This window comes from Fringilla coelebs, assembly GCF_963513975.1.
Source record: "Fringilla coelebs genome assembly, contig: SCAFFOLD_38, whole genome shotgun sequence".
In the NCBI taxonomy this organism is placed as follows: domain Eukaryota; kingdom Metazoa; phylum Chordata; class Aves; order Passeriformes; family Fringillidae; genus Fringilla; species Fringilla coelebs.
Window position 1 is genome coordinate 1,095,081 of NW_028167583.1, and position 25,415 is coordinate 1,120,495.

The 25,415-nt window shown below is 51.9% G+C and overlaps 1 protein-coding gene across 1 annotated transcript in view; it reads left to right on the top strand.

Moving 5' to 3' along the window:
• Positions 1-5,159: 5,159 nt before the first annotated feature.
• Positions 5,160-25,415, top strand: part of LOC311165745 (olfactory receptor 14J1-like) — a gene marked incomplete at both ends in the record, with an annotated part of 28,592 nt that continues 8,336 nt past the window's right edge. Inside the window, 2 exons of the mRNA XM_084227255.1 lie at positions 5,160-5,231; positions 5,637-5,764. Coding sequence (XP_084083381.1) covers positions 5,160-5,231; positions 5,637-5,764 — 200 coding nt within the window. The remainder of the gene's footprint in view (positions 5,232-5,636; positions 5,765-25,415) is intronic.

Here is a 25,415-nt window from a genome sequence, read left to right on the forward strand (position 1 = left end):
ACCCTTAAGTTAAAATTTATAGCAATTGGGAGCAGGGGTAGGTTCACCTTCTCCATTTCAGGGGAGTCTCCTGCCTTCCTTAGCAGGCACCTCTCTTTCCAAACTAAGACAGCAGGACAGAAGGCACTTTGATTCCTTTTTGTCCCAAGTTTCTCCTGACTTCATGACTTCAGATGAACTGGAATGGTCCCGGCAGCACAAAGCAGCCACAATGATCAGGATCTAACCCCCAGGTCACCATTAAATGCACTCGATCCACGCCTTCCACAGCCCAGCAGCAATTCCTGCCTCTGCCCCCAGCTCTGGATCAGCCTGATGGGCATCGCTCTGGTATGTGCGCGGCCGGGTCCTGCAGGACACAGCGCTCGGAGACACTCTGTGTCCCGCAGCTTCGGCAGCTCAGGCGCCGCTCCACAGCTGCGGGGCCTGAGCCACCACTATTCCATGGCTGTAGTTCCTGTGCCACCACTATTCCATGGCTGTAGTTCCTGTGCCACCCGTATTCCATGGCTGTAGTTCCTGTGCCACCCCTATTCCATGGCTGTAGTTCCTGTGCCACCACTATTCCATGGCTGTAGTTCCTGTGCCAACACTACTCCATGGCTGTAGTTCCTGTGCCAACACTGTTCTGCCTTTTCCATAGTCACACCACTGCTGCTCAAAAGCTGTGCTGTGCTGTTTCAGCATGGTTCCTCTGCTCCTGCACCACTGCTCCACTGCTGCTGTAACACTGCTTATCTACCACTGTTCCACTGCTCCTTCTCTGCTCCTCCCTGCTCCCCTGTCGTTCCACAGCTGCTGCTTCTGTTCCAGTGCTGCTGCCACAGCTGCAGAGTCACAGAGAGGGGAGCATTTGGGCAGCAACCACTGTGGTGTCACAGAGACCAAGACAATGGAACTGCCACTGCCGTGGTGTCACTGTGGGAGGAATGTTTGGGCTGCCGCCACTGGTGTGTCACAGAGACCGAGACAATGGGACTGCTACAGTTGTGGTGTCACAGAGAGGGGAAACACTGTGGGTGCCACTGCTTTGGTATCACAGAGAGGGGAATGTTGGCGTGGCTGCTGCTTTAGTGTCATAGAAGAGAAAATTGTAGCTGCCACTACTGTGGTGTCACAGAGAAGGGAATGTTGTGGCTGCCACCACAGTGGTATCATGGACATGGGAACGCTGGGGCTGCCAGTACTGTGATGTCATAGAGAGGAGAATATTGGGGCTCCCTCTACTGTGGAGTTATAGAGAGGAGAATGTTGGGGCTGCCAAAGCTGCAGCGTCACAGACAGCAAACACTGGGACTCCCCCTGGTGTGGTGTGTCTAGAGGGGAATGTTGGGGGAGCCACCGCTATTGGTGTCTCAGACAAGAGCATTTGGGGCTGCCACTGCTGTGGTGTCAGAGACAGGAGAACATTTGGGGCTGCCACTGCTGTGGTGTCAGAGACAGGAGAACATTTGGGGCTGCCACTGCTGTGGTGTCATAGAGAGGGGAATTTTGGGTTTGCCACAGCAGTGCTGTCATACAGAGGAGAATGCTGGGGGTGCCACCTCTGTGGCGTCACAGAGAGGGGAACCCTGGGCTTGCAATTGCTTTGGTGTCATAGCTAGGGGGACATTGGTATTGCCACTGCTGTGATGTCACAGACAGGGGAACACTGAGGTTGCCACCACTGTGGTGTCACTGACAGGGAAACACTGGGGCTGCACATGTTGAGGTGTCACAGAGAGGGGAATGTTGGATCTGCCACTGTGGTGTTGTCACAGAGAGTAGAACTTTGGACGGCCACCCGTGCAATGTCATAGAGAGGGGAACTTTGGGGCTTCCACTGCTGCAGTGCCACAGAGAAGGGGATATTGGTGCAGGCACAGCAGTGGTGCCACTGGGAGAACATTGGTTCTGCCACCACTGTGGTATCACAGACAGGGGAATGTTGGGGCTGCCCCTGCTGGGGTGTAAGAGGGACGTGGGGGCTGCCACCATTGTTTTGTCCTAAAGAGGGGAATCTTTGGTTTGCCACTGTGTTGATGTTATACAGAGGGGAACGCTGGGGGTGCCACGTCTGTGGTATCACAGAGAGGGGGACGAGGCTTGACACAGCTGTGTTGTCACAGAGACAGGAATGCTGGGGCTGTAATCACTGTGCTGTCATAGAGAGGGGAACATTGTGGCTTTTACTATTGTTGTGTCACAGAGAAAAGACTTAGTGCAGCCACAGCTGTGGTGTCACAGAGAGAGAACGCTGGGGATGCCACCGCCACTGTGTGACAGAGAGGGGGACACTGGGGCTGCCACACCTGTGACATCACAGAGTGGGAAACACAGAGTCTGCCACTGCAATGGTGTCACTGAGTGGGGAATAGTGGGGCTGCCACCAGTGTGCTGTCACAGAGAAGGGAACGTTGGAATTGCCATCTTTGTGGTGTCAAAGAGAGGAACGTTGAAATTGTCACTGCTGTGGTGTCAGAGAGAGGGGGACATGGTACTGCCACAGCTGTGGTGTCACAGATGGGAGAATGTCGGTCTTGAACTGCTGTGGTATCATAGAGAGGGGAACATTGGTGTTGCCACTGCTGTTGTGTCTCAGACACGGGAACGCTGCCAAACCTCCCCTGGTTCTGTGCCCACTCCAGGGCTGCTCCTCTGTGACACTGCAGTGCCTCCTGGGGACATTGTCACACTGCAGTGTCTCCTGGGGACATTGTGACACTGCGAAGACTCATGGGACTATAGGGGCCCTGTGACACTCCAGGGTCTTGTAGAATCCATGGAACCAAGAGGAGACTGTGAAACTTGGGGGCTTCATGGAACCATCCATTGTGATACCTCAGGGCCTCATGGTTCCCAGGAATCCTTGTGATATTATAAGACTAAATGGAACCAAGGGGACATTGTGACACTGTGGAGTTGATGGAACTGAGGGGATGCTGTGAGACTCTGGTGCCTAAAGATGCTCAGGATCCGTTGTGACACTGTGGCTTGTGGAACCAAAGGGACACTGTGACACTGTGGGATCTCATGGAATCCAGAGGCCCTTGTGTCTCAGTGAGGCCATTTGGAACCAAGGATCCATTGGGATACCTCAGGGCCTTGTGGTGTCCATGGATCCTTGTGGCATGATGGGTCTTCATGGAACCAAAGGGACCCTGGGACACGGTGTGATCTCAAGAACCAAGGGGACTCGGAGACAATGTGGGGGCTCCTGGTTCTCAGTCTCCTCTGACACTTGTGTCCATCTACAAAGAGGAAAAACTTGGCAGCCTATGCCTGTTGATCCAGAATATTCCCAGCTTCATGGGAGGATGTTCCTGCCAGCTGGGGTGCTGTTTGTTCCCTCTGCTCTCAGGGAGAAGTGCATCCTACAAGAGACACCAACCACTCCAGTAGCTGACACCACAGGTCCTCCTGTGGGGTGGGAGCAGAGGCATCTTTCACTCCATTATGTTTCTCAGAGACCATCCAGCCAGGAATGTTTCCAAGGATGGGGCATCCACTGGCTCACCACCAAGGCTAATGGCAAAAGCAGAGTGCAGGAGGAGGCAGCAGGGAGAGCAGACACTGTGCTGGGTGAGCGAGGGAAGAGGATGAGCACAGAAGGCACAGCCCACCAGGAGGCCACCAGGCAGAGCCGTGGAGCCTCCCCAGGTGAGTGTGACCTGGCCAGAGAGTGCCCTGACATGCCCCAGGACTGTGCTGCCTCCCCTAGGGCAGGTGTTTGCCCAGTGGAATGTCCCCTGGTCACCCGGGGCCGTGCCGCTGCCCCAGGTGGGAGGGCGCTGTCAGCTGAATGTGCCGTCCCTGGGGTCAGTGGTGGAGGTGCCCCCAGCAGCCTCGCTGTGTTAAATGAGCACCCTGCAGCCCCTCCTTGCCCTGCCTTGGCTGCCAAGACACCTGAAAGGACTGGCTGCTGTGCTGCTGTGCCCTCTGCTGCCCCTTGTTCTGCTGTGCTGGCAGAAACTGCTGCAACCGCCCAAGACCAGCATGAGGTGTCAAAGGAGTGCACTGCTGCGTCTCCAGAGCGTGGAGAGATGTAACGCTGCAGAGCCACATTGAACAGGCACTCTGCCACTCTGCCGTTTCCTGGTCCCACAGCCGGAACCCCAGGAGCAGCCCTTGGTAGCAGCAGGGAGGCGCTTTGTCACTGCAGCCGCTGCAAGGCACCCAGCCGCCTCCACTGTGAGATGCCTTGCTCCTGCAGGACGGTGCCTGGCCATGGAGCGGGGTTTGCTGTCCCTCCACCAGGCCCTGCCACACCAGCTGAGATCTCAGAAGTGGTGCCCAGCCCCTGTGTAATTCCAGCTCCTCTGTGCCATGCTGCTAGCCCTATAGCCATCTCTGCCTGTGGTGGAACCACCTCTCTGTGCTCTGCTGTGACTGAAAGCACCCCTACAGCTGTGCCTAGCCACGGTGGGACAGTGCCCGGCCCCGGCAGGAGAGCACCCTGCCACTGTAAGAGGGCACCTGGCTGCAGAGGCATTCCTGGCTGCTGTGGAGCTGCCCGTGCCTGTTGCCAAGCTATACCTGGCTGCTGTGAGAATCCCAGCTGCTGTGGAACACCTGGCTACAATCAAACCGTATCTGTTGCTCCATGCCCTGCTGTCAAATGCTGTGAAAAGGCGTCAGCGTCAGAACCCTCAGTGAGTGGCTATCAGCTGGGACAATCAACACCTTCCCTTGGGCATTCAAGCACTTCCTAGATGGCCAGGAGATGCATTCAACAATCATTCAATCAGCACAGGAATGCTTCTGATGCCTTGAATCAATAGGCCAGATAAGAACAGCAACCAGAGATAAGAGAAAAAATGGGGACCCAGGAAAAAGGATCAATAAGACCTTTTCAAAAGTGGATGAAAAGAAGAGCAGTTAAGAAAGGTCATTATCTTTGCTTGCAGGACCTATTGCATCTGGAGAGGGGAAAACTTGCTAAAATTATCCTGGATGACCTAGAGTGTTTGTCCTCCCAGTGATCTTTATTCAGTTTTTAAAGCCAGATGGGAACTACCCGGAACATTTGATAGCCTTGGGAACTTCCAAATTAATGGGAAAACCGACATTAGTGCTTTCAGAGACTTAATTGCATCAAAAGAAATTGAGAAGAATGTGCAGGGGATGAGTAAAAACTCAGCTCCAGTCCAGACAGGAAAACTCTAAGAAACATCAAGAACATGGATCCAGAGTACTCCCGGACCATGGAGATCTTCAGCTTCTGGTTAACATCAGGAAAAATCCCAGACATGGTGAGGGGCTGCAGGACTGTTTTGATTCCTAAGTCAACCAAACCACAGCACCTAAAGGACATTAACAACTGGAGACTCATCCCAATCAGTTCCATCTTGCTAAGACTGTTCTCCAGGATTTTAACAGCCAAACTGACCAAGGCTTGCCCCCTCAACCCAAGGCAAAGAGGCTTTATAAGAGCAGTGGAATGCTCTGAAAACATGAAACTCCTGCAAACCATAATTTGGTCAGCAAAAAGAGAACACAAACCCCTGGGTGTTGTATTTGTGGACATGGCCAAGGATTTTGACACTGTAAGCCAGCAGCACATTCTTCATGCCCCACAGGAAAGAGAAGTAGATCCCCACATCATCAATTTGGTGAGCAATATTGTGACAAATGTTTTTGTGATTTGTGTCAATCAGCAATGGAATCATCAAATGATTGTATCTTCTGTGTCGAAAATGGAGGCATTCCTTCAGATAGATACAAAGAAGGGTTTTGAAACTTTCTGTAGCCAAAAGAAGCTTGGAAATAGGGGAAGTATGGAAAAGTAAAGAGATGAGGTAGCAAGATGGCTGATGCTTAGAATAAAATAGAGGAAGTTGTGGTAAAGCTAAGGGGACTGCAATGCAACTAAATGCTTATGTACACTTAAAAGCTTAACAAAATCATGTAGCAGACACAGGTGAAGGGGCCTCCGTCCATATGAGCAGAAGAAGGACAGGAAGACAACAACCCCCTGGAAAGATTATGAAATTGCTGATTCCAGCTTATTGATATTTACTAATTTGTACTAACCAAGTACATTGGAAAATGCTTTATAGGCTTACAAACAGTAAATATACTTTACTGAATTTGTAAGTGGTGTGTGCTGTGAGTGGAGCAGTGACTCCCAGGCCACCCAGAGCTGCTTGCTCGCCTTCTTTCAAATAAAAGATATAGAAATAAAATTTGCATTGACTATTGAAATTTTATGTATTGGTATGATCCTTGTCACATGCCAGCACTCCCAGTATGGTCCCAGAATAATCCCAGTTACTTTCAATCACTTCCAGTATGGTCCCAGTTGCCTCCAGCTAGATCAACCCAGTCAGTCCCAGTATGACTCCATTTGCTCCCAGTGTGTTCCCAGTTGCTGCCAGTCACCCCCAGTCCAGGGATGATGTGCATGGTGTGTTCCCAGTCCCTCTCAGACACTCCCAGTGTTGATCCAGTCACTCCCAGTATGATCCAGAGATGACCCCAGGGTGGTCCCAGTTGCTGCCAGTATGAACCACTTGTGCCCCACATGGTGCCACTTGCACCCTTTCACCCTGACTTTTGTTCCAGTCTCTCCCAGTCTTTCCCAGTGTATCCCAGTTCCTTCCAGCATATTCCTAGTCACTCCCAGTATGATCCCAGTTCATCCTAATAGAAGCCTAGTTGCTTCCAATGACCCCCAGCATGCACCCAGTCACTCCCAGCTCCTCCCACTTGCTCCTGGCATAATCCCAGTTGCTCACAGCTGCTCCTGGTAACACAGAGCATGATCCCACTTGCTCCCAATATATCCCATTTGCCTCCAACAGGGTCTTAATTGCGACTGACAGGCTCCTACTCACTCCCAGTATGATCCCAGTATGATCCCATTCACCTCATTGTGATCACAGTCTCCCCTGGTATGGGTCCATCTGCTCCCAGTATTATCCCAGTATAATCTCAGTACAACCCCAGTCACTGCCCATATGGTCCCAGTAGGATCCCAGTACAGCCCAGTCCCTCCCATTGATGCCACTCCTGGGATCCCCCAGCCCTCTCTGAATTTCCCACTCCCCGGATCTCGCGAGAGGAGCCCCAAGGGCTGAAAGTCCTCAGACAGGGTCCCCAGCAAGGCCCAGTTTGGATCTGCAGCCCCCACTTTCCCCAGTCTGCCTCTCCTTTTGCCCTGGCTGGGTTTCCTTCTCCCCCAGTGGGTGGGAGCAGCAGAGGGCCCCGTGCTGCCCATCCCAACCTGTCCCGGCTCCATCCCCGCTCCTCCCGCGGGCTGTGGGAACGGGGAACCGAGGGTGTCGCTGCTCCTGGGGGAGGAGGAGGAGGGAGGGAAGAGGAGGGAAGAAGAAGGAGAGCAAGAAGGGAGGGAAGGAAGAGAAGGAGGGTGGCTTAGGGAGGAGGGTAGGGGGAAGGGAGGGAAGGAGGAAGAGGAGGGACAAAGGAGGATCAGGGAAAGGGGAAGGAAGCATGATATTGAGCACTCCCTGAATTTACAGCCTGTGGGATCATTACCCCTATTAGAAGTGGGGCAGTTATCTTCTGTTAATTGGGCAGTTTTCTTTATCTCTTCTACAACAAATCCACTCTCTAGGAAATATCTGCTCTTAATGGGCCATTGAGTGTCACTGCCTGACTGATAAATCTACATCATCCCACTGGGAGATGTTTTGCCTAGGGGGAAGGGCCAAGCATGCCTACCTGAATATAATCTGACATTACGGACACCACAGGCAGCCTTTTCCCATTGGATTCTCAGAGAAGCAGCTTTTCTGTTCCACTGGATTCCCAGAGGAAGACCAGGCCCAACAACACCACTACTGGACGTTCAGAGGAAAACTCCACCCTTCTACAGGATCCTTGATTGAACAGAACCACATCTGTCACTGCAGGAGCTCTGCAGCCACCATTTAATAGGTCTGCTACCAGCACCCTGACCCACAGGGTGTCACGTCATATTCTGACTTGGTGAGTGGGAGTTTTTGTACAATGGGATTTGTAGTTTTAAAATTTTCCTAGTTAAAAACTGTTATTCCTATTCCCATATCTTTGCAGACAGACCCTTAATTTCAAAATTATAATATTTCGGTGAGAGGGGATTTACATTTTCCATTTCAAGGGAGGCTCCTTAATTTCTTAGCAGACACCTGTCTTTTCAAACTAAGACAATGCCCCAGGACACCAGGGCAGGTGAGGAGGAAGTCACTGCCCCTTTCCTCCTCTCCCCTGCTCCATCTCCCAGCCCAGCATGGCCCCCAGCTGCAGGACGCCCCCTCTGCCAACGCCATCCTGCCGGGGATGCACTTGGGCAATTTCCTTCTCCTTCCCTGTGGCACAGAACCAAATCTCATCCTCTCATTGACCTTCCCCCCCCCAGACAAGGATCTGAGAATGGGGACCAGAAAGGACAAATCCCTGCAGCAGAACCTCGTGGAAATGGCTGTTTTGAGTGGCTCTACTGTACAGGAATCCAATGGGAAGGAAAAGCCCCAGAGGTTTCACAGGAGGAGGGGCTCCAAACCCAGCCCAGGGTGCTCTGAGGAGCAAAGATCTGCCCTGTGCCGGGAAGGTGGATAGAGCTTCAGCCAGGGCTCGGAGCTGGTGGTGCATGAGCAGCTTCACGATGGGGAGAAGCCCTACAAGTGCTTGGAGTGTAAGAAGAGCTTCAGGCAGAGCAGCACCCTGATCTGCCACCAGATGATCCACACTGGGCAATGGCCCTACCAGTGTGGGGAATGTGGGAAGGGCTTCAGGTGCAGCTCTGAGCTCGTCACCCACCAACGCATCCACACCAGGGAGAGGCCCTATGACTGTTCCGAGTGTCCAAAAAGGTTTCACACCACCTCCACTCTCCTCAGGCACCAACGGGTTCACACAGAGGAGAGGCCATCCCGCTGCCCTGACTGCAGGAAGGGCTTTAGGGCAAACTCCACCCTTGTCACTCACCGGTACATCCACACTGGGGAGAGGCCCTACGAGTGTCCCCAGTGTGGGAAGAGCTTCACCCAGAGCTCTGCCCTGACTGAACACCAACAGAGGCACCGGTAAGGGAAGCCCTGAAAATGCCCCAACTGCAGGAAAAGCTTTGTGCACTGCTCCAGTTTCATCCCCCATTGGAGGACCCACGTTGGGAAGACCCTCGTGATCCATGTTTCCTGTCATTGATGCTGGGAAGACACCTGTCCCTTTTCCTGCCCTTGCCAATGACATGATGTGGGTCCAAGAACATGAGTGTCTGGCCATGGCCATGTCATTGCATTCACTTCCACTTCAGGTCATTGCCAAGGGCAGGAAAGGGACTCTCTCTCTCTTTTCCCAGAGGAGAAGGGTATCCTTTCCAGGCAAGAGGGAATACGTGGCTGGGAAGAGACAATTGTTGGTGCCCTGCAAATAGTTTTTCTTATCCCTTCTGTAATCAATAGGATTGCTGTTCCTGTTTGTTCCTTATCTGGTTGCTGTTCCCAGTAAATTGTTCTTCTCCCAGCCTGGGATCTCTGTCTTTTGTGCTTTCCACGGGAGTCAAGAGGGCAGAGAGCAGCAGTGCGGTCTTAGTGGGAGCAGGAAATTGGGGAAGCCCATTCCTAAACCCCAGCCCATGGAGACTGAGCATCCCAGCTGGTCCCAGCCCTGGTTGCCATGGCAACAACCTTGGGAGTGAGAACCTTGTGGGGGTCTGTGGGAACCTCTTTAGTCTGGTACTCAGGGACAGGACTGGAGGGAACGGCTGCAGCTGAGTCGGGGCAGCCTTAGGTTGGATCTCAGGAAAAGGTTTTTCCCCAGAGGCTGCTCAGACGCTGCCCAGGCTCCCCAGGGAAGGGTCCCAGCTCCAGGGCTCTCTGAGCTCCAGCAGCGTTTTGGCAGTGCTGCAAGGCCTGGGCTGGGATTGTTGAGGTGTGCTGTGCATGGCCAGCAGCTGGACTTGAGGATCCTGATGGGTTCCTCTCAAATCAGCCAATTCTGGGATGCCATGAACCTGGGAATGAGACTGCAAATGGTTGCCATGGCAATGGACCCTGGCTCCAAGCCTGAGCTGGTGTCCATGGCAACCACCAATGACCATGGGGTCTCCATGAAACTGCCAAGGGATTCACCATTGCAACAGGGGGCTGGTGGTGGTTGCCATGGGAACAGACCATAGCAATGGCTTCTAGTGATGTTTGCTTTCCAAGGAAGGAAGCTGCCACAGGCACTCAGAGGGGTTCCATGGGGACATTCCAAGAATCTCTAGGCTGTTCAAGAGCTGGAATGTCACAGGTAGAGACAGGTGCTCCATGGTGACCTCCCAGGGCTTTCTGGGGATGGTAAAGAGCCGTGTGGTCAGAGGCAGTCACAGCCATTCCATGGTGACATCCCAGGGATCTTGGGCTGCAAAGGCACCGATCCGTCACAGGCACTCACGGGGGCTTCACAGTGACATCCCAGGAGTCCCCACGCTGCCAAAGAGCTGGAATGTCCCAGACACTCACAGGGGTTCCTGTCATGGGCAGGGTGGGAGCTTCAAGCAAAAACTTTGTTTCTTTATTGGAGAAACTCCTGCAGTGTCATCAGGTGAAGAAATGACACCCAGCAGCCACCACAGAAACCCGAAAAACCCTGCAGGACCCCTAGACTTGTAAAATTCCTTCTATGACAGGAGACTGAGAGCGGCTGGATCCAAAGCCAGCTCTGGTCTTTGTCAAGCATGTAAAAGATTGGACAGGTGGAATTGAACTTTAATGCAATTTGTCCCACAGGATTAATGATGGAATACCAGAGAGATTTCTAGAAATACAGCTCTGATTGATTCTGATCATGATTAGACAGAAAGATCTTGATCAGAGTGCTTTCCTCCACAGCATAGGAGCTCTAACAATTAGAATCCTCTGCTCTAGGAAGCAATTTTGAAGTCACCAGGGCCTTGATGCAGTTGTTGGAGCCCACTGCAGGCAGAGCCTCCTGCTCCAGCAGGAACTGCCTTTCCTGTGCCATGAGCAGGGCAGGTCTCGCTGCAGGAAAAGCCCCAGGCCAGCCCCAGCACAGGGAAGGCCTTGGGCACAAGGGCAGAGTGCCGTGCTGGCAGCTGTGCCAGGGAGAGCCTGAGGCACCAAAGGCACCTTGGCAGCAGCAGCTGCTTGCAGGGCATGGCCAGAAGCCTCCCTTGGCAACCCAGCCTGGTGGCCACCACTGCAGAGCTGCTGCTTCAGGGCTCCTTTCTGGCTGGGCTCTGAAAAGCCACTTGTGCTCCAGGAGCCTGACTGGGAAGCAATTGGCCCCAGCACCTTGGGGGACAAGATATTCATGACAAAACTCTTCATGCCAGCAGAGCCAAGGCAGAGACAGAGCAAAGGGGAGAGCCAGGCCCAGGGCACAGGGCTGCCATGGTGATGGCTGTGAGGTCACTGCCACTGCAGCAGCCTGGCTGCCCTCAGCAGACATTCTGGCCTGAAGCACTGTGAGCTCACCCAGCACAGCAGAGAACCCACACAACAGGAATTCCATCCTTGGGGGAGGGGATGGGGTTTCCCTATGTCAGCTTGCACTCCTGCTCCTGGACAATTCCTGGGACGGGGCATGCACTTCTCTGGAAAAATAGTGTCAGTTTTGTTCCACTCTCATCATTGTGAAACATTTCCTCCTTCTAACAAATGTAAACCCAGCCTCATTCACTTTAGATATATTGAGCCTTGTTCTGCCACTAAGATTGGGGTGAAAATACCTTTGGTCACTGTTTTCTCATTTTCACAGACCTGGAGAGGACACAAGAATCCCCCAAGATGGGGTTTGGTGGCCTCATCACATAACCAGCAGGTAGAGGCTGTGGGCTCTGGGCTCAATTGTGAGGAGACGGAGGACAGAACAGGAGTAGCCTGGGAGGGGCTGAAGGGCGGTATTCAGGGAGGCTGGAGCTTTTCTTCCTAGAGGATATAAGCATGCGAAGGAAATAATGGCACCAAGGGCAGCTGTGGAGGCCCAGACTGGGCACCAGCAGGAAGGAATTTCCCTCCCAGGGCAGGGCTGTGGTGCAACACGTCCCCCAGCAGGAGCCTGGCGCAGCCCAAGGCTTTGTGTGGGCAGGCAGAGGCAGGCAGGAGGCAGAGCTGTCAGCAAAGGAAGGGGCCAGCCAGGTGGGGCAGCCAGGGGATGCCAACAGCCTGCAGGGACAGAGGTGCAGGTTTGCTCAGCATCAGACAACCTTTCTCTTGGTTGTCTGTAGGAGCAACAAGGGGTAGGAGGGTTGGGATGGATGGAGACGAGAGATCTCTGAAGCCAGGTTGTGCAACTTGCAGTTTATTGAAACAGGTGTGGGTGCAGGGGCCCTGCTTGGAGCTGCCAGCTGCAGCTCGGAGCAGGCCTGAGAGAAGTAAAGAGAGTGGTAAAGAGAGAGAAGGCAAGAGCGTGGTAAAGAGGATGAGAAAATGAGGTTTTCATTACAATACAATAAATCTTCTCGGTTCATTATTCTAGTTCTCACTAAGAATCTAATACTAGATACAAATGCTCTAGCATTTACAGACAACCTATAAGAATCATTATCATATAGAAAAGCTACCCTTTGGACCCCTTCTGCTAAGCTAGCAGGGTCTGCTCTGACCCTTGGACCTGTCTGCAAGCAGAGGGTAATGTTCATCAAAGGGGATTACCTATAGCCGGCCACAGCATTGTTTTCCAGTTGTTCAGTAACAAAGGTTTCTCAAAGCTTGCTTTCATTTCAATCTTGCTTATAGTTTCTATATTCTTAAAATCTTTTGCCAGGCAATCATATTTATAAGGTTTTCCTGTTTCATCCTCCCCAACAGTTGTCCCCACCTCTCATCACTGTCACCAGTGTTCTGTACTACCTGGAACCTGGGGACACTTTCTCAGTGCTGTCCTTCAATGGGACCCCTTAACCCTTCAAGAAAAGTTCTGTGTTTCAATCTGACTTTGAGTTCTTGAGGAGGTTTTGAGCACACTCTGATGGACTGATGAGTCTTAGCAAACTGTGCTGTGTCTCTGCTGCTGAGCTGGGCTGGGCTCCTGGCTCAGAGGCAGCTCCTGGCAAGGGCAGCACTGTAGCCATGATATTTTATGAAAAATCCTTTCCACCTGAGGACTTTTTCCTCCTGAGAAGCTGAGTGGCCTCAGGAAAAAAATACAAACTATGCAAACTATTCTTATCTGATGCTGTGGAATGCAACAGGTGGATCTGTGATTGGTCTCATCTGGTTGTTTCCAATTAATGGCCAATCACAGTCCACCCGTCTCAGACTGTTTCAGTCAGTCAGAACCTTTGTTATTCATTCCTTTTCTAGTCTTAGCTAAGCCTTCTGATGAAATCCTTCCTTCTATTCTTTTAGTATAGTTTGTAATATAATATAGATAATAAAATAATTAACCAAACCTTCTGAACACGGAGTCAACTTTCTCGTTTCTTCCCTCGTCCTGTGACCCCTGTGAACACAGTCACACAGTGCTGCAGAGAGACAGCTCTGGCCAGGAGCAGCTCCTGTGCACAGCCCAGCAGGGCTGGGGCACTGCCAGGGCACCTCAGGGACACCAGCAGGGCACAGACAGAGCTCACAGGGGCTCAGCACTGCCAGGGGCTGGGGTATGTCCCAGAGGGGGCTGTGTCACAGCGGCACCTCTGTGGCTGTGTCATAGAGGCACAGAGCAGCTGTGTCTTCTTTGACATCACAGTGCAGCTGTATGACATCAAAAAATGATATCCCAGCACTGGCTCTGTAACATCACAATGGGGATTTGTGCCATCCTAGCATGGGCTGTGACATCACAGGAGGCTGTCTGCCATCGAAGGTGGCTGTGTGACATAACAGGGGGCTGTGTGACATCACAAGGGGACTTTGTGACATCCCAGAGTGGGCTGTGACATCACAGGAGGCTGTGTGACATCAAAAGGGTTGTGTGAGGTCATGGGGGGAGGTCACTCCGCCCCGGCCTCACTCACAGTCTCCCCAGAGCAGTCCAACCCTGCTCATGCACAGTGGGGTCCCCTGTCCCCCCTGGGTCCCCCCGCCCCCGGCACTGCAGCCTCCCCCAGAGGATGCTCCGCAAGATCGACCCCAGAGCCTGACATGGGGACAGGGGCCCGGGCTGTGGGGGTTGGGACAGCGGGACAGGGATCCCCCGGCAGAGTCCCCAGGTCCACCTGGGCCAGAGCCTGGGCCAGGGCTCCTTCACCCTGTTACAAACAAGGGGCTGAAAGTGCTTAAAAAATCCCCAGCAAGGGATAAGTAAAACCCAGATTTAATATTATGTGGCAGCACCACAAAGTTCCTAGGCAAGAGTCACTCTGCTCCTGACTGGACACTTCAGGCACACCAAGGAAACAAAGCAACAACAAAACAAAACAAAAAAATCCAGGCAATCAAACCAGAAATGAACTAATAACTGTATGTTTGTGCACCTGTGTGTGGGCCTAAAGGACAGTGAGGGGAAGAATAAAAGGAATATGGCCCAAAAGCTAAACTGAGCTAAAGTTTAACTGGACTCGACCGATACCTTAGACTTCAGCATTTAGCAAAAGAACAGCACTTAACAGTATTTAACCTTACCAATAACCTAGGAATTAATGATTTAACAGTGGAATAACACTTAACAATATTCAACTTCGCTTATAACTTATATTAAACTCACTTCTTAGCAAAAGAACAACTCTTAGCAGCAATTAACTTAGCTTAACACATGCGACTTGCCCTTACTTACAGGCATAACTGGCTCAGCTATCCAAGGCACTCAAGCCCCTCAGAGAGCAGCATTTCTGCCACATTTCCCTGAGCACAGGCACTCCTGTGTGCACACAGACACCAAGAGTCAGTGCAAGGCACCTGTGAGAAATGCCCCCGAGTGAAGGGAAATGCTCCCTGAGGATGCTTTGGCAGCTCGCCATCGTTATTCGGGGATCCCCTGAGTGCAGCAAACGGGAGAGTTCCTGTCTGGGAGAGGCCCCACTCAGAGGGAGTCGCTGGCCCAGGAGGGCTCCAAGGGCTCCTTTTGGAGCGCTGTTTGCAGGGCCCCATGAGAGGGGCTTCAGTCCCAGCAATGGTTCATCCTGGCCACACTTGGCATCAGCAGCTTTCTTTGGCAGGGTGAGAACAGGGATGTTGTGTCATGGAGGGAAAAGAAACAGCTCCCAGTGCTGCTCCTAAAGAAACCAGGAGCTGTTTGGGCAGCAGCAGTGCCTGGAGCAGACAGTGTTTGTGATGAGCTGCAGAGGAGCTGAGCCCAGGGGCTGTTGGCCAAGGCCGAGGCCCAAGGAGCATTTCTGAGCTGGCAGGGTGGCCTGAGAAGGGGAGGGGGGAATGCAGCAGCACAGGGCCATGGAACCAAGGGAGCCTTGTGACACTGCAGGGCCCCATGGAATCATGGAGACCACTGTGACATTGCTGGGCTTTATGGAACCAAGGGGACTGTGCTGACGCTGTGTGGCTCCATGGAATGTAGGGATCACTGTAACACTGAGAGGCCCCATCAAACCAAGGGTCCATTGTGACACTGTGGGGCTTCATGGAACTGTGGAGACCATTGTGACACTTTGGGGTGCCATGGAACCAAGGGGCCATTGGGACACTTTGAGACCCCATAGAACTAAAAGTCCACTGTGACACTGCAAGGCCTCATGGAACCTTGGAACCATGGAAAGACAATTAAGTCACTGCACAGCCTCATGGAACCAGGTGGCTGTTGAGCCACTGACAGGACTCATGGAATCATGGAGACCATTGTGACACTACGAGGCCCCATGGAATAAGCAAATCATTGTAACACTGTGCAGCACCATGGAACCAAAGAGACCATTGGGACACTCTGGGGCCTCCTGAAACCAAGAGGCCTTTGTGACACTGCAGGGCTTCATAGAACCAAGGGGCCATTGTGACATTGCGAGGCCTTCTGTCATCAGTGGTCCATTGTGACACTAAGAAACCAAGGGGGACCACTGCAGGGCTTCATGCAGCCAAAGCTCCAGGGTGACACAGAGAGGCCACCTGTCATCAATGGGCCATTTTTACATTGTGGAGCCAAAGGAGACCATTGTGACCCCTCAAAGTCCCATGGTCCAAAGGTCCATTGTGACATTGCAGGGCCCACAGAACAGAGGAGTCAAGTGACATTGTGGGGCCTGTAGAACCACAGAGACCATTGTGAAACTGCAAGGCCTCATGGAATCATTGGACCTTTGTGACACTGCAGGATGCTTAAGGATCTTGGGGGCCATTGTGACACTGTGGGAGCCCATGGAAGCAAGGCACACTTGTGACACCTCAGGGCGCCATAAAACCAAGGGAACACAGAACAGCTCTGGCTGCTTTCGCCACCCGGGGGCCACCTGACTGGTCCAGCTGACCTTGGCATGTTGAGGGTCTCTTCTCATCTGCTGCTGAAACACTGGGGCTCCATGCTTTCCCTTCCTATAGAAAAGAACTGTCTATCCTCTGGCACCCATGACCAGAACTGGGATTTCACAACCAAATTTCCTTACATCCAGGCATTGTTCCCATAGTAATATTGCCAGGACTAGTCTGTCTGGCAATGCTTTCACAAGGGTCACCTCTCATCTGTCCCCAATGCCCTGGGGAAGGCTCCGTCCTTTCCTTCCTATGGAAAAGAACGGTCCTTCTCAGCCAGGTGCCCATGGCCAAATTTCAGTACCATCTCCAACACCGCCTATAGTTACAGACTGGAAGAGATTGTTGGCTTGAATCATTTCACGTGTGGGGGAGGAAGGGGCCGGTCGATCCTTTCCCGGCCTTATGACCCAAGCACTGCCCTGCCCTTGAACCCCAATCCCCCCAGAGTCTCCATCCCAGCCCAGCAGTTTCTTCTAGCCCATGGCACACCCCAGGCAATGCCTAACACCCACCTCTGGAGCCCCCAGCCCAGCTCCTGAATGACCAAATGAGCCCAAGTCCCAGCTAGGGAGAAGGGCCCAGGGAGACTAAGGGGTATTTAGGCTGACGACAAGGCAAGAACACATCTTGACCCAACATCCTCTTGGAATTTCCACCTGAACAACACTGGAATCCAGGTACAGGTTGTTTTGGGCTCCTGAGAATCTCTTGTAGGCATTTCTCTAGTACATCCAACTCAGAGGACACAAAAATTTTAATTCCTTCAAAATCTCTTGTTGAGAGAATTTTTTGGGGGATGGGAACCAGGGCTTGTTTGTCCCCCAGGCACAGCCCAGGCAGGGCTTTCCCAGCCACATTCCACACTCCATTTCCCAGCTGGAGCCGCTGGTGCCTCTGAATGCTGCTTGCCCAACCCCAGGGACGCTCTCCTTGTCTGCTCATTCCCCCACGGGCTCTGGGCAGGGATGGCCTCAGTGGGGGCAGCTGACATCCTCAGCAACTTGGAGGCTGCTGCTGAATTTCACTGCTCCAGAATCTTGAAGTGTATTAGGTTTTTCTTCCTGTTAATACATGGTTATGTGCAATCTCCAATTGACACTGGATCCAAGTACCTTCTCATGCTGTTTGAATGGATATGAAAATCAAGACCCTTCATGGCTGACAATCAGTCAGACTCTCTTCCTACCCACAGCCCACCATTTCCCCCATGCAAGCCCTGGCACTCAGAGCAGCCTTTGTGCAAATCTGAGCTGCCTCCAGCCTAGGTGGCACCTGCAGCTTTCAGCTCCTTGGCTTCAACTCCCACCTGCTTTCCCTGCAGAAGGAGCTGCCTGAGACAAAGAGGGATGTTCATTTATTGTCAGCCAACAAAGCCAAGGGAAGGCACAGCTCCATCCAATGCAAAAGGATGCTGATTGGATCATCTCTTTTTCATGTGTCTGGCTGTAGTTTTCTGTCCCACCCATGAACTGTCTTCTTTCTTACTTTTCCAAGAACACTGACAAACTTGCTGAGTCCTGATGTCTCTTCTTCTTGTATCTTTTTCAAGGATATCCTGACCCCATTTTCTGAATATGTCCATTATTGTTTGTGAACGTGTCCATTGTCCATTATCCCAAGCAGGCTGGATTGTGCATCAGCTGATCATGGACATTGTCCTGCAAAAACTCCTCTATCTGCAAAAAATCCTTGACAGTTTCCTTCATCCCTCCTTTGCTAGGGACTTTCTGGGACAAGGCAGCTCTGCTCTAGCTATGGAGAGGTGCAAGTGCAGCCACCAGAATCGGAACCACAACTCATCAGGTTTGTGTCCTTTGAGGAGCTGCTGAGGCTCAGATGTACAGAAAGGTTTTTCTTCTTGGCCAACATAAAAAATGTGAAAATGATAAAATTTAATAGACATCCAAACCCTTCCCTCAGCTCATTTGACATCCCAGCAGCATCTGGCATATCCACCATCCACATGGGATTGCCATACAGGAAGGGTTTTAGACAAAGGCATAAGAAGAGGTGACATAAAAGATAAAAATGCACCTAAGACGCTAAGTAAGGAGTTATTTAAACTTCTGAAAGCTCAAAGCATGAAGCAATTCAAGGGAGATGCATTGGAATGACCAGTCAACTGCTGCAGGAGGAAATCTGGGAGAAACGGGAAGGACATAAATGCAGCTGCTCTAAATGAAGAGATGTCCTTGGACATGGCCATTTAACCAGGAGAGCTGGAAGCACCTGAAGGAAGAAGGGAATGAAATATTAGACCGAACGTTGGTGGCAAACCTAGAGGGAATGATCAGTATTTCTTCTCCTGCCATCAGTAGAAGAAAACATTAGATCCAGAAAACTCCTGTTCCTGGTGGGAAAACTTGGCCATTTCTTCAAAGTACTCAAGTGACACAGATAATAAAGATTTGCTTATAGATGATGAAACAAACAGGTATTAAACCTGTGCCCCATTCCAGGCAGACATCACTTTTTTGCCCATGAACAGGCAGTTCTCCTTGTAGAGCCTCAGTAGCCTGAGGTGCCGAGCTGGCACTGACATCTCTCGGAGAGGAGCTTAGGGAGAGAGCAGAGCACCTTGCAAGCCGATGAGTCTGCTGGAATTCCATCCCCTCCCATTCCACAGCAGCCCTGCATTTTCCTCCTGCAGCCTTGGTCTCCAGCACAGCCATGGGGGCTCTTTGGGCTCTGGACTGTTCCTGCAGCCCCCAAGGGCAGCTGAGCTCTGCCTTTGGCACACTCAGCCCTGCCCAGTGCAGGCCATGCTCAGCAATTGCCTGTCTGTGCCTGGCCTTGCTGTCAGCCCCGGCAGCGGCTGCGTGGCCCCTTTGTGGCCCTGTGCTGGCCCAGCCATGGTGGCACAGCCCCTGTGCAGGCCCAGCCCAGGCCAGGAGCATTGCGGCTGGGAAGGGCCCCTGTGCCGTGGTGCCCACAGCAGCCTTGGGGCTCTGTGCCCCATGGCCTCCCTGCTGGGCAGCCTCTGCCAGCTCCTGCAGAGCCCCTGGCACCTGTGGGCCTGCACAGACAGCCCTGCCCCGGCTCCGCTGTCGGAATCAATGGGAGTGGTGTTGCCCGTTTAAGGGTACTTGTAGTGGGACCCGACCAGAATGGATACCCTTAAAATGGTGCTGGTAGGAGAACCCCGAAATTACATCCTGGAAGGCAAAACATCCCCTACAGAGGATTGGAGTGGGGGAACCCCATAGAAATGTCACTTAAAGCCATCATGACCCCCCCTTGAAAGGGACTTGTGTGGCTGTGGCCTCATAAAGGCCCTTAAATGGGGAGGAAAAAACACCCTTTGGGGTAGTGGGATCCCTTCCAAAAAATCCCTAAAAAGAGAAAACCTCCACTTCAAAGGGGCCTGAAGACTCTTAAAGGGCCTCGAGGATGGACAAGATCCTCTCCTCTGCTGAGGCCTCTCCAAGCTGGGAACTCTCCCATTTGCTGCCCTCGGGGCAGCCCCTGAGTCTGTCCAAACACGGGAACTTCCTCCTGTTGAGCCCAGATCCAGAGTCCAGACTCCTGCACAGGGGCAGAGAAATCCCTCGCTCGCTGCTGTGCATTGTCCCTGCTGAGGCTCAGACACTGGCAGGGAACATTCCCTGCCTGCAGGATTCGTGCCTGACCCAAGCACTGCACTTATGGCTCCGGCATTGCTTTCCAACAAAACCAGGGCAAGGAAAACTGTGTGTAGCTCATGGTATTTTACAGTGTCTAAAACTCGCTAAGTCATTGATCTGACAGGTGAGATGCATTTGGAATTCATGGCATGGAGAAGTAGTGCAACATGGAAAAGGGGAGCATAGAAATAAACAGAGGAAACACCATCTCGGATTGTTCCGTTCCATTTTCATTTCACTTCTGAAAAGCTGTTTCACTTTTTCAGGAATCTTCTCCACAGTCCTGTCTGCCCTTTTCAAGAACCTTTCCTGGAGAACGAGCTGCAGTTTCTGTCACAATATGTGCCCCCAACTGCAGCTTCTCTTGGCTTTTCACACCATGAGTGCAGCATGACTTCTGCAGCAAAGCAAGACAAATGTTTGTATTACTGGACAACTTGTCCTTTCTTTTCCTCATGGGCTGGGGAGTTGTGCCATTGCTGAGGTTTTCATTGTGCCTGTTCTAACCCAAGAAAACAGGAGGTTTTGTTGGGGACTTGCTGGGGAATGCAAGCCAGACTGAATGCAGAGAAAGAATCTCCAGGACATTCTGGGAGCTCCCTTGTCTGGGCTCAGGTTCCTGCTTGGACTCTGCAGAGGGCTGGGCTCCAACTGGGATCAGCAGCAGCTGGAAATTCCTCTGGGCACCTCCATTTTCTGCTGCTCTGAGGAAGCAATGAAGCCAGTCAAGTTCTGGTTTTTTCTTTCTCCTGGTGGATTTTTTAATTTGATTTGCCACTCCAGAGGCAATTTCTGTGATGGTCTCTGTAAGTTGATTCTATTTCAACAGCACCAGCAGTAGGGCTGTGTTTGAGTGCTGTAAATGTGGTCTGTGAAGCTTTCATTCCCCTCGACTTAGTGTTCAAGCACTTGTGAGAATTTCAATCTCTGCTAATCATGATGCCTGTGACAAAACCCCTGAGTTCACCATCACAAAAGCACAGTGGGTAGCAGTGATTGAAAGAGGCAAGTGCAATTGTACTGATCAAATTCAGGTGGCAAGCAGAAGAGGACCAAGAGCAGCCATGATCTCCAATTCCCAAGGCAAAGGCAGCAGCAGCCTCCTGCTGTGAGCTCAGGGGGAGTCAAAGAGTGCTGAAAAGAGCGCTAGAACCCGATCCTTTCTTCCTCTGAGGGCTGGCTCAGGGCAGCACAGGCGGGCCCTGAGGAGTCAGGGCTGTGTGTGGGTGCGTGTTGCTCCAGTCCCGAATTCAGCTGGAAAAAGCCCTCGGGAGCCGAGGCAGGAGCAGGCGGCAAGGGGCCGGCGCTGCTGCTGCTCCTGGCCGGGAGCCCCGCCTGGGCCGGGCCGGCGCCCCCTGCGCTGCGGCTGCTGCTGCTGCCAGAGCCGGGCGGGACTCGGGCACAGGGAACAGACGCGGGGGGACAGCAAAGGCCTGGCGGCTGCAGGGATGGTGGCGCTCGGCCCAGCGCCAGCACAGAGCTTCAGCCGGATATTAACCCCGAGGGAAACGCAGGGTAAAGGCTCCATTTCAGCCTTTCTTTACTTGTTGCTGGGAAGGGTTTGAAATGAAAGGAGAACAAGCAGGGCTCAACCTCTCGTCCTTTGGGAGGAGCCCCGTGCCTGCGGTCCTGAGGGGCCGTGAGGGGCAGAGAGGGGCTGTGAGGGTCCCTGGGGAAGTGTGAGGGGCAATGAGAGGCCATGAGCTGTGAGAGGCTTTGAGGGGCTGTGAGGGGCCATGGGGAACTGTGAGGGGCTGAGAGGGCCTGTGAGGGGCTGAGAGGGACTGTGAGGGGCTGTGAGGGGCTGTGAGCTGTGAGGTGTCACTCTTGCGCTGAGAATGACACAGGAACCGGCGGGAGGCAGTAGTGTAGAAAGAGTAGAAGAAGGTTTCATTCAAGAGAACCATGTGGTTTTTGTAGAGTGATCCAATATATTCTATTTGACTGGCTAGTTATCAGAAACACCTTCTTCATACACCATCCTTGAGAAGAACAGGAAGTCAAAGTAGAAAAACACCACCTGCAGATTGTTTATATTTAAGAAATTCTCACATCCTTCCAACTCCCTAAAAATTCTCACAAGCTGCTGTGAGAAAGGCTTGCTGTTTCTCTCTCTCTGACCCATGGCATCCACAGTGAGGGGCTGTGAGGGGCTTGGGAAACTGCAGGGGCCATGAGCTGTGAGGGGTCCATGAGGAGCCATGGGGAACTGTGAGGGAGCCATGAGTGGCTGTGAGGGGCCGTGAGGGGCCATAAGGGTCCGTGAGGGGCTGTGGGAGGCCAGGCACGTCATGGAACCAAGGGTCCATTGTGACGCTGCAGAACCAAGGAGATCATTGTTGACAGTACAGAACCTCATGGAACCAAGGGGCCATTGTGGCCCAGCAAGGCCTTGTGGAACCAAAGGGACCATGGTGACACTATGGAACCTCATGGTACCACAGGTCCATTGTTACACAGCAGCCACAGCAGGGCCACAGAACCAAGGAGATCATTGTGACACTGCACAAGCTCATGGAATCAAGGCATCCATGTTACACTACTGAACCTCATGGAGCAAAGGGTTCATTGGGACCCTGTGGAACCAAGGAGACTGTTGTTGGCAGTAGGAAAGCTCATGGAACCAAAAGTCCATTGTGACATTGTGGGGCCTCATGGAACCATGGAGAACATGAGGACACTTCAGGACTCACTGGAACCAAGGGGCCATTGTGACATTGCAGGGCCTTGTATAACCAAGGGGTCCTTTTATCATGGCAGGGCCTCATGGACTCAAGGGGATCACAGTGACCCTGTGGGGCTCCATAAGGGGCTGTGGGGCTCCATGAGACCACAGGGCCATTCTGAGAGTGGAACCAAGGATACCATTGTGACGCTACAGAACGAAGGAGGCCATTGTGAACCAGCGGGGAGACCCAGTGAGACTATTGTGACACTTCAAGGGCCATTGTGGAACATCAGGGCCTCGTGGAAGCAATGAGACCCTTGCCACATCCCAGGGCCTCATGGGAGCAAGGGGCCATTGGGACACTGTGGGTCCCCATGGAAGCAAGGGGCCAGTGTAACACATCCAGGCCTGGTGGAACCAAGGGGCCACTGTGATCCTGGGAACCCAATAGAAACAAGGGGCCATTTTGAGACTCTGTGACCTCATGGAACCAAGGGGCCATTGTGGCGTTGTGCAGTCCCATGGCAAGAATGAAAGCATTAGGACACTGCAAGGGCTTATGGAAGCAAGGGGCCATTGTGCCACTGCAGAGCCAAGGAGACCATTGTTATATCACTGGGACTCATGGGAGCCAAGATCTGTGGTGATCCTACAGGGCCTCATGGAACCAAGGGGCAATTGTGATGGTGCAGGGCCCCAAGGATCCAAGATCATGGAACAGGTCTGGCTGGCTGGGCCTCCAGGGGGCTGCCCGACTGGCCCAGTTTACCTTGGCATGTTGAGGGTGGGTTCTCATCAGCCCCTGAAGCCCTGGAGTTCTGTGCTTTCCTTCCTGTGGGAAAGAACTGTCCTTTTCCTCCAGGGGTTCATGGCCAAATCTAAGATTCATCCTCTGAATTTCCTTATATGAAAAGATTGTTCCCACATGAAACCTGCCAGGACAGAAAGCTCTGGCTGGCCTTGGCCTCTTGGGGGTCATCTCTCATCTGCCTTCAAAACACTGGGGACCTGTGCTTTTCTTCTCATGGAAAAAAAACCATCTTTCAAGTCCAGGCATCCATGGCCAAAATTGAGAGTCTGCTTCCAAATTTCCTTCTATCCAAGGATAGCTCCCAGACAAAAGCTGCCAGGACCATCCAAGTTCCCTTGGCTTCTTGAGGGCCAGCTCTCATCTGCCTTTGAAACACTGGAGCTTTGTACTTTCCTTCCTATGGAAAAGAACTGTCCTTCTCATCCAGATGTGTAGTAATTTGATATCCTCTGAACAGAGAGAGACATGGTTCTCCCAAGGAAAATCCTGGGAAGCTGTGTAGAAGCCGTGGGAAACTTAGAGGAAAGAATTCAAACAATTATTATGTCTTTTTCTGTAATCATTATTTATGGATATGGTTCTCTAAAGTGTGCTATTCATAGTTCACCAATAATGTGAGAGAAGATTCCTAAATGTCAATCCAGTCTTAGGTTCACCATTGTTTCTATAAGAACCGCAGATTTCTACTAATAAAGTGCTTTTAATGCCTTCTGATAATGGAGTCTCTGTATCACCTTTGACTACCTCCGATACCCCTGTGGTGATACAGAGGCCCATAAATAAAAATGGGGCTTGGCCTCCCAAATTCTGTCTGTCCAAGGATTCTTCCCTGACAACAGGTCTGCTGGCCTTGGCCTCCTTAGGGCAGCCTCTAATCAGCCTTGGAAACACTGGGGCTCTGCCCTTTCCGTCCTATGGAGAACTGTCATTCCAGTCCAGGAACCCATAGCTGAAATATAATTCCACTCCCAAAACTCCCCAAATATCCAAGGGCTGCTTTCAGACAAAAGCTGCAAGGACAGACAGATTGGGCTGGCCTTGGCCTCTGGTGACTGCCTCTCATCTGCCTTCAAACCCCTGGGGCTCTGTGGTTTCCTTCCTGTAAGAAGAACTGTCCCTCTTGTCCAGGCACTCTTGGCCTCAGGGACTTGACCACAATATAACGATGTTTGGAAGGATGAAAGTTTGACGAGAAAGTCTCACAGATATGTATGCTTGGCAGAAAGATTTTTGAATGTGGGACCTGAAGAAGGAATGGAAATGAAAGCAAATTTTGATGTAGAATAATTGCTGAGCCAGTCTTACTGGCTAACCACAGAGGCAAGGGTATGTTAGTTAGAAAGGGTTTTTATGGCCTAGAGCAAAGGATAAACCCACCTCAAACAAGATGTTTTCACCAGTCATAAAGATACCACTGGCAAACAAGTCAGCAGAAGTTGCGAGTAGAAAAAAAATCTCATTTTTCCCCTGCAAGAAAACAGAAAAAACAACTCCTAGCTTGAATTATAATGTACAAACTTTAAGTGACTGGAGAATAGCAATATGAATATGGCAATTATAGTAGTTATGATAGGCTATATGTAAAAGTTAAGATATAGATTGGTTCTACTGTATGAAGATGGTCTGCAAAGAAAAGTATCTATAGAATGTATATCTATCTCTCTATATATAAAAGTATGTAATGCACTGTAACCAAAACTAAAGGGTCTTCAGGCCTGCCTGCAGCTGGAGCTGACAGCTGTAGGCACAGGCTCTGCCACACATGACCCTGAACTGCTGTAAAATCTTGGATGTAATAAATTGCATTTTGAAGACCTGCCTGGAGTCCCACATCTCTCATTCAGGCTCTTACTCTACGGAACCTCATGGAGCCATGGGTCAGTTGTGACAATGTGGGTCCAAGGACACCAGGGTGACACTATAGAACCTCATGGAACCAAGGGGCCATTGTGACACTATGGTGTCTCATGGAATCAAGGAGACCATTGTGAAACTCGGGGACCCCAAGGAACCAGGGGTCCATGGCG